Raw genomic sequence first — 8711 nt, forward strand, 5'->3', positions numbered from 1 at the left:
GAGCGAGGGGGGGGATCAGGGCAAGTGTCGTGGCGTCGCGGAGGAAGTCCAGGGCGATGAGGGGGCAGCAGGAGGTGGCCAGGGGAAGGAGGAGGTGGCCGGGGCGGCGTCGGCGCTCGCCACCGAGCAGCTTCGGGGCGAGGGGGAGGAAGTCGACAGAGAGGAGGAGGTGGGCTGGGCCGCTGGAGGAGCTGGGCCAGGCAGGTAAGTCAGGTAAGTGGCTGGGCTTCTCTCTTTTTTAAATTTTCTGTTCTGTTTGTTTTATTTAATATCTTTTGCCATTGTTTTGAATTTAAACAAATTCAAACAATGCCAAAAACTCCTCTGAATATTTTTATTTTGCTAGATGGACTTTCCAAAAGCTCATAAAATATTTCAGGGGTATTTGAAATTATATTCTAGTTATATGAATATAATTCAAATTCAAATAGCTAATGATTTAAATTCAAAGTCCCAAAAATAAATCCTTAAAAATGTTCAATATTTTGGTTGAGACCAGAACCCTTGCCAAAAATTATCAAACATTTAAGAAGAGCATTTTGGAACAATGAATGAGATTTTTAGGGTTTTTGCCCTTCTTTTATTTCGGGTTTTGAGGCTTCCAATTCCTCAGTTCAAGTTTAAAAAAATTTAAACATGATGCACAGATGGAAGCAAGGATAGGTCAGGCCAGAACTAGGGATGTGACAGTTTGCGTTGAGCATAGACATGATTGGATTATGTCTGTTGCAATACGGTTATTCATTTAAGGAGAATAATAGTTACTCTATTTATGTGAATAATACCTTCAGTGGTCTTGCACCTAAAGGAATGGTTTATTGAATCTCGATCGTAGTGATACACATTTTCATGCCAAAAGATATAAGATAGTAATGATAGTACCACTTACTTGTGGCACTTCCATGTAAGTCATATTGGTATAAAACGCATGAAGAAGCTCCATGTTGATGGATCTTTGGGCTCACTCATTTTTGAAAAGTTTGAGACATGCGAACCATGTCTATTGGTGTATACGCATGAAGAAACTCCATGCAGATGGATCGTTTGGACTCACTTGATTTTGAATCACTTGAGATATGCAAATCATACCACATAGGCAAGATGACTGAAAAGCCTCGGTTTCAGTAAAATGGAACAAGATAGCAACTTGTTGGAAGCAACACATTTTGATGTGTGCAGTCAAATGAGTGCTGAGGCATGCAGTGAATATCGTTATGTTCTTACTTCACAGATGATTCGAGTAGATGTTGAGAATATTTACTTGATGAAACACAAGTCTGAATTATTGAATGGTTCAAGTAATTTCAGAGTGAAGTAGAAGATCATTGTGACAAGAGGATAAAATGCCTATGATATGATCATAGAGATGAATATATGAGTTACGAGTTTTGGCACACAATTAAGACATTGTGGAAATTGTTTCGCAATTAATACCGCCTGGAACACCATAGTGTGATGGTGTGTCCGAACATCATAACTGCACCCTATTGGATATGATGCATACCATGATGTCTCTTATCGAATTACCACAATAGTTTATGGGTTAGGCATTAGAGACAACCACATTCACTTTAAATAGGGCACCACGTAATTCTGGTGAGATGACACCGTGTGAACTATGGTTTAGAGAAACCTAAGCTGTCATTTCTTAAAAGTTTGGGGCTGCGACGCTTATGTGGAAAAGTTTCAGGCCGATAAGCTCGAACCCAAAGCGGATAAATGCATCTTCATAGGACAACCCAAAAACAGTTGGGTATGCCTCCTGTCGCAGATCCGAAAGCAATAAAGGATTGTTTCTAGAATCGGGTCCTTTCTCGAGGAAAGGTTTCTCTCGAAAGAGTTGAGTGGGAGGATGGTGGAGACTTGATGAGGTTATTGAACCGTCACTTCAACTAGTGTGTAGCAGGGCACAGGAAGTTGTTCCTATGGCACCTACACCAGTTGAAGTAGAAGCTTATGATAGTGATCATGAAACTTCGGATCAAGTCACTACCGTACCTCGTAGGGTGACAAGGATGCGTACTACTTCAAGTGGTACGGTGATCCTGTCTTGAAGGTCATGTTGCTAGACAACAATGAACCTACGAGCTATGGAGAAGCGATGGTGGGCCCAAATTCCGACAAATGGTTAGAAACCATGAAATCCGAGATAGGATCCATGTATCAGAACAAAGCATGGATTTTGGTGGACTTGCCCAATGATCGGCAAGCCATTGAGATAAATGGATCTTTAAGAAGAAGATGGACGTGGACGGTAATGTCACCGTCTATGAAGCTCGACTTGTGGCAAAGAGTTTTTCACAAGTTCAAGGAGTTAACTACGATGAAATTTTCTCATCCGTAGCGATGCTTAAGTCCATCGGATTCATGTTAGCATTAGCTGCATTTATGAAATCTTGCAGATAGGATGTCAAAACATTGTTTCCTCGACGATTTTCTTGAGGAAAGGTTGTATGTGATACAACCGAAAGGTTTTGTCAATCCTGAAAGATGCTGATAAGTATGCAAAGCTCCAGCAATCCTTCTGAGGACTCGAGTAAGCATCTCGGAGTTGGAATGTATGCTTTGATGAGATGATCAAAGATTTTGGGTGTATACAAAGTTTATGAGAAACTGGTATTTCCAAAGAAGTGAGTGGGAGCACTATAGAATTTCTGATGAGTATATGTTGTTAACATATTATGGATCAGAAATGACATAGAATTTCTGGAAAGCATATAGGGTTATTTGGAAAGTGTTTTTCAATGGAAAGCCTGGATTGAGCTACTTGAACATTGAGCATCAAGATCTATAAGGATAGATCAAAACGCTTAATAGTACTTTCAAATGAGCACATACCTTGACATGATCTTGAAGGTGTTCAAGATGGATCAGTCAAAGAAGGAGTTCTTGCCTGAGTTATAAGGTATGATGTTAAGACTTAAAGCTCGACCACGGCAGAATAGAGAGAAAGGACAAAGGTCGTCCCCTCTGCTTAAGACATAGGCTCTACAGTATGCTATGATGTGTACCGCACCTGAAGTGTGCCTTGCCATGAGTCAGTCAAGGGGTACCAGAGTGATCCAAGAATGGATCACGGGACAGCGGTCAAAGTTATCCTTAGTAACTAGTGGACTAAGGAATTTTCTCGATTATGGAGGTGGTAAAAGAGTTCGTCGTAAAGAGTTACGTCGATGCAAGCTTAACACCTATCCGGATAGCTCTGAGTAGAGATACCGGATATATATAATGGAGCAACATTTTAGAATAGCTCCAAGTAGAACAGTTATTTGGAATAGCTCCAAATAGAGCGTGGTAGCTGCATCTAGGAGATGACATAGAGATTTGTAAAGCACACACGGATCTGAAAGGTTCAGACCCGTTGACTAAAACCTCTCTCACAAGCAACATGATCAAACCTAAAACTCATTGAGTGTTAATCACATAGTGATGTGAACTAGATTGCTGACTCTAGTAAACTCTTTGGGTGTTAGTCACATGGCGATGTGACCATGAGTGTTAATCACATATCGATGTGAACTAGATTATTGACTCTAGTGCAAGTGGGAGACTGTTGGAAATATGCCCTAGAGGCAATAATAAATTGATTATTATTATATTTCCTTGTTCATGATAATCGTTTATTATCCATGCTATAATTGTATTGATAGGAAACTCAGATACATGTGTGGATGCATAGACAACACCATGTCCCTAGTAAGCCTCTAGTTGACTAGCTCGTTGATCAATAGATGGTTACGGTTTCCTGACCATGGACATTGGATGTCGTTGATAACGGGATCACATCATTAGGAGAATCATGTGATGGACAAGACCCAATCCTAAGCCTAGCACAAAGATCGTGTAGTTCGTATGCTAAAGCTTTTCTAATGTCAAATATTTTTTTCCTTAGACCATGAGATGTGCAACTCCCAGATACCGTAGGAATGCTTTGGGTGTATCAAACGTCACAACGTAACTGGGTGACTATAAAGGTGCATTACAGGTATCTCCAAAAGTGTCTGTTTGGTTGGCACGAATCGAGACTGGGATTTGTCACTCCGTGTAAGCGGAGAGGTATCTCTGGGCCCACTCGGTAGGACATCATCATATGCGCAATGTGACCAAGGAGTTGATCACGGGATGATGTGTTACGGAACGAGTAAAGAGACTTGCCGGTAACGAGATTGAACAAGGTATTGGATACCGACGATCGAATCTCGGGCAAGTAACATACCGATAGACAAAGGGAATTGAATACGGGATTGATTAAGTCCTTGACATCGTGGTTCATCCGATGAGATCATCGTGGAACATGTGGGAGCCATCATGGGTATCCAGATCCCGCTGTTGGTTATTGACCGGAGAACGTCTCGGTCATGTCTGCATGTCTCCCGAACCCGTAGGGTCTACACACTTAAGGTTCGGTGACGCTAGGGTTATGAAGATATGTGTATGCAGTAACCCGAATATTGTTCGGAGTCCCGGATGAGATCCCGGACGTCATGAGGAGTTCCGGAATGGTCCGGAAGTAAAGAATTATATATAGGAAGTGCTGTTTCGGCCATCGGGACAAGTTTCGGGGTTATCGGTATTGTACCGGGACCACCGGAAGGGTCCCGGGGGTCCACCGGGTGGGGCCACCTGCCCCGGGGGGCCACATGGGCTGTAGGGGGTGCGCCTTGGCCTATATGGGCCAAGGGCACCAGCCCCAAGAGGCCCATGCGCCAAGAGAGAAAAAAAAGGGGAGAGTCCTAAAGGGGGAAGGCACCTCCGAGGTGCCTTGGGGAGGATGGACTCCTTCCCACCCTTGGCCGCACCCTTCCTTGGAGGAAGGGGCAAGGCTGCGCCCTCCCCCTCTCCCTTGGCCCTATATATAGTGGGGAAAAGGAGGAGCAATCATACCAGAACACCTAAGCCTTTGGTGCTTCCCCCTCTCCCTGTTACGTCTCTCTCTCGTAGTATAGGCGAAGCCCTGCTACTGTGATGCCCTGCATCCACCACCACGCCGTCGTGCTGCTGAATCTTCATCAACCTCTCCCTCTCTCCTTGCTGGATCAAGGCATGGGAGACGTCATCGGGCTGTACGTGTGTTGAACGCGGAGGTGCCGTGCGTTCGGCACTTGATCATCGGTGATTTGAATCACGACGAGTACGACTTCATCAACCCCGTTCACTTGAACGCTTCCGCTTAGCGATCTACAAGGGTATGTAGATGCACTCTCCTTCCCCTCGTTGCTAGTCTCTCCATAGATAGATCTTGGTGACACGTAGGAAAATTTTGAATTTCTGCTACGTTCCCCAACAATCTGCACGTAGAGATAAATATATGTATATTTGTGCAGTTCCGACATTAATGTAAATATCAATATTCTATTGGTTCCCCAACATCAACTTTTGAATATGAATGTATTTGTTCAACATTTTAAGCCATATTTCCTGTTCATTCATCCAACATATGTGTTTCATCCGATTTGCTCATGAAAGGTAGGAAGTCCCGCATCAATGCGCGGAGTATAATCTAGTTTTTAAAAAGTGTTAGTATATTTAAAAAGAATGCGCATGCATCTTGAACGTGTTTACCATTGTAATTTGAAAATGTGTTCACATGTTTTAGAAAACGTTCATATAAACTTTAAAGAAAAAACATTTCAAGACAATGTTCTTGTGTTTTAAAAATTTATGTAATTTAAAAAATCATACATTTTAAAAATGTTTCACACTTCTTAAAAAGAGTGTACTCTTCCGAAAAGTCTTCATGCATTTGAGAAAAGCTTCACTCATTATTTTAAAATGTTGACACTTTTTGGAAAACACATCTAAAAAAGTGTTCATGTATTCAAAAAATGTTTACGTGTTCTAGAAATTTTTTATGCACTTTTAAAAATTGTTCTTTACTTTTATAAAATGTTCATATTTTTAAATTATTTAATTTCTAACAAGGGAAAAGAAAGGGAAAATGAATAAGTAGATGAAAAATAAAAGGAGAACAAGGAAAAGTAAAAAAAGATAAACAGAAGGAAAAAACACACAAGGAACACAAAAAATGTGCAATGACATACCCACATTACCCCAGAGAAAAACAAACTATCCATGAAGAATCATGTAAAATCGTACGCATCATCAGTACTTAGGCCACGATGTATGCCTCGAACGACTTGGGCGCTCTCGTGGTATTAGCATAGTAAGCAACAAATAATATTTGCTCCCATACCACATCACCGCCACAAACCAATATGCATTTAAAAAAATGTAGATCATGTTGACGATCCCTCAAAAAAAAACATGAGTTAAGCCTTTACCTACGTTGATCCGACCATCCCGGTCTAACCGATCAACTTAAAATCACCTTACAGAGTAGGTAACAATAGCCAGGCGTGGCAGAGCGCGCCATCTCCTCTAGTCCCATTGAACGCTCGCCTAAGTCCTTATAACATCAATGCCATTGTTGCTTTTAGTTTTTATTCCATTGTCTAAATGGAGCAACCCATCATTGAGCTCTTGAAAAAACCAAGTTCTGGACAAGTCAACATGCCTTTCTCCAATCTCTCGCCGTTTGACCATCACATATAAAGAGCAACATGACAATTGTGACACCATTATAAGCACCTTCAAATGTAGTGCAAGAGTGAATCCATCAAAAAAGATGTACGAGCGGGGACGAATCTGAGCCGTTGCATAAAGATCTGACGGTACTTCAAAAACTGACACTCAGGTGGAAAATAGTCGACCGATAAGTACACGCTCCAAAGGCCGAAGCAGCCCCCGAACGGCCAAACCCCAGATCGCATCGCAGTCCAGGAATGGCCGCCGCCGACGCCGACGCCGCGAAGCTCTCCGTCTCCATTCAGGCCTTCGCGGCGCTCCTCGACTGCTGTGCAGCCGCCGGCGTGGACTGCGACGGGATACTCCTCAGCCGTGCCGCCCTCCCCCCTTCCTTCTCCGACGACGATCCGGCCCCAACCCTACACATCTACGTCACCGGCCACTCCTCGCTCGCTCGACCCTCCGCCCTCTCCAACGCACTTAGCTGCTTCAAGCCCTGCTTCCCCGCACGCACGGGCACGGCCACCGTCGGCTTCTTCTCCTCCCGCCACAGCGCGTGCACGATGCGCCGCCCCTCCATGCGCGAGGCCGCCGGCGCCCGCTCCCTATCCAAATCTGTGGCCCTCGCCCACCCCGTCGTGTTTCTCCTCTTAGCCCCCTCTGTCGCCACCGACCTCTCCATCTACTCGTTCGCCCACCGCGCCTTCCTCCTTGTTGATTCCCGCCTCGTCCCCACCTCCCTCACGATCGTCAACGTGGGTCCTCGTTACCGGGGCCAGTACCAGTGCCACACCTTCGCCCCGGAGTCGCCAATGCCGCGGCTGCCGCCTCAGCCGGCAAACATCGGAGAGCAAGCAACCGAGGAGGAGGAGATGTATTCCGGGATGCTAAGGAGGTTGGATAGGCTTGCTCAGGAGGCGGAGGAGGGCAATAAGCTTCTGTTCCGTCAGGTCCTAGTTCGCTCAATGCTTTGTTTGATGTGTTTCTGTAAAATTCATCTGTTTGGGTCCGTAGTAATATGCATCGCTTTGGTTGTGCATCGGTTATTAGACTCACATGAAACAACATTTGCATGGCAAGCAATATCGTGCACGTATTTGAGTCAGAATCCAAGGAATTTTGGCATGTTAGTTGGCAAACTGGATATAACTTATTAGGTCTGATTGTCAAGACTTGACTCCCCCTTCAAATGCTAAGGTAGAGTTTTCATATGAAATAGTTACCAGATAAAAAGGTTAAACCGGTCTCTGTTGGACGTGCTGATTCGAACAGCAGGGGGCCCACTACTAATAACAACTTCTTTCTGCGTGATCTATTTTTGCCTGTTTAAATCAGATCTTATTCATTAGAGAAACCCCTTGATTTTCTTGTTAACCTATAAGTGCTCATAAATTGTGTGAACAATGTAGCATTTGTTTGTTAAAAAGAGATTGCATTGCTTGGATATGTAATATGCTTGCATTGCATATACATGGCCCGTGTGTGCAATTCTGCATGTACCGGACATAGAGTGTCAGTTCATCTTATTGCAGCATTTATAGATTTTGCTAGACCCTTCCCCAGACCCTGCGCAAGCGGGAGCTACATGCACTGGGGCTGCCCTTTTTTTATGTTTCCCTTAATCTGCGCATGCCATCTCTCTCTTCAACAAAATTTGAATTCTTGCTAGCATCTGTCAGAATCTCATGAGGTCTGAGCTGCAAAATGTGAAAATTAGATTGGGACCTCATAAGTGAGTTGGAGTAGCTAATATGTCATTCCACATACATCCTTTTGGAAAGCTCATTTCGAGAGCATTTCGATGTCTTTTGTCATAAATGTGACAATTTGAACTATCAAAAGTCAAAACAAAGTGGTAGTTTCCTTTTTCTGGATGATTAGTTGGTAACACTTTGAGTAGTTACATGTACAAGTTATGCTATTTGGTGAGTTTAAGTGTTGACCTATAGCTATAGGAAGTATTGTGCAATGTACAGTTGCAACTAAACTACTGAAGTGTTCATTAATCTTGTATTCCCTCCGTCCGGGTTTAGTAGGCCCCCTCTAATTTTTGGGTCAAAGTACCATAGATTTAACTAATAAAATGTAAACTATGTTCCATAAAAAATTATACCGTCAAAAACTCTTTCGAATACAAATCCAGCAGTATACTTTTTATTCATATTCTTTAGTCAATTGACCCAAAA

General features: G+C 43.3%; 1 protein-coding gene across 1 annotated transcript in view; it reads left to right on the forward strand.

Moving 5' to 3' along the window:
* Window positions 1-6782: 6782 nt before the first annotated feature.
* LOC119350814 overlaps window positions 6783-8711 on the forward strand; it is a 3851-nt gene continuing 1922 nt past the window's right edge. Inside the window, exon 1 of the mRNA XM_037618466.1 lies at window positions 6783-7475. Within this exon, the coding sequence (XP_037474363.1) occupies window positions 6783-7475 (693 nt within the window). The remainder of the gene's footprint in view (window positions 7476-8711) is intronic.

The sequence above is a fragment of the Triticum dicoccoides genome, chromosome 1B (assembly GCF_002162155.2).
Source record: "Triticum dicoccoides isolate Atlit2015 ecotype Zavitan chromosome 1B, WEW_v2.0, whole genome shotgun sequence".
Lineage (NCBI taxonomy): Eukaryota > Viridiplantae > Streptophyta > Magnoliopsida > Poales > Poaceae > Triticum > Triticum dicoccoides.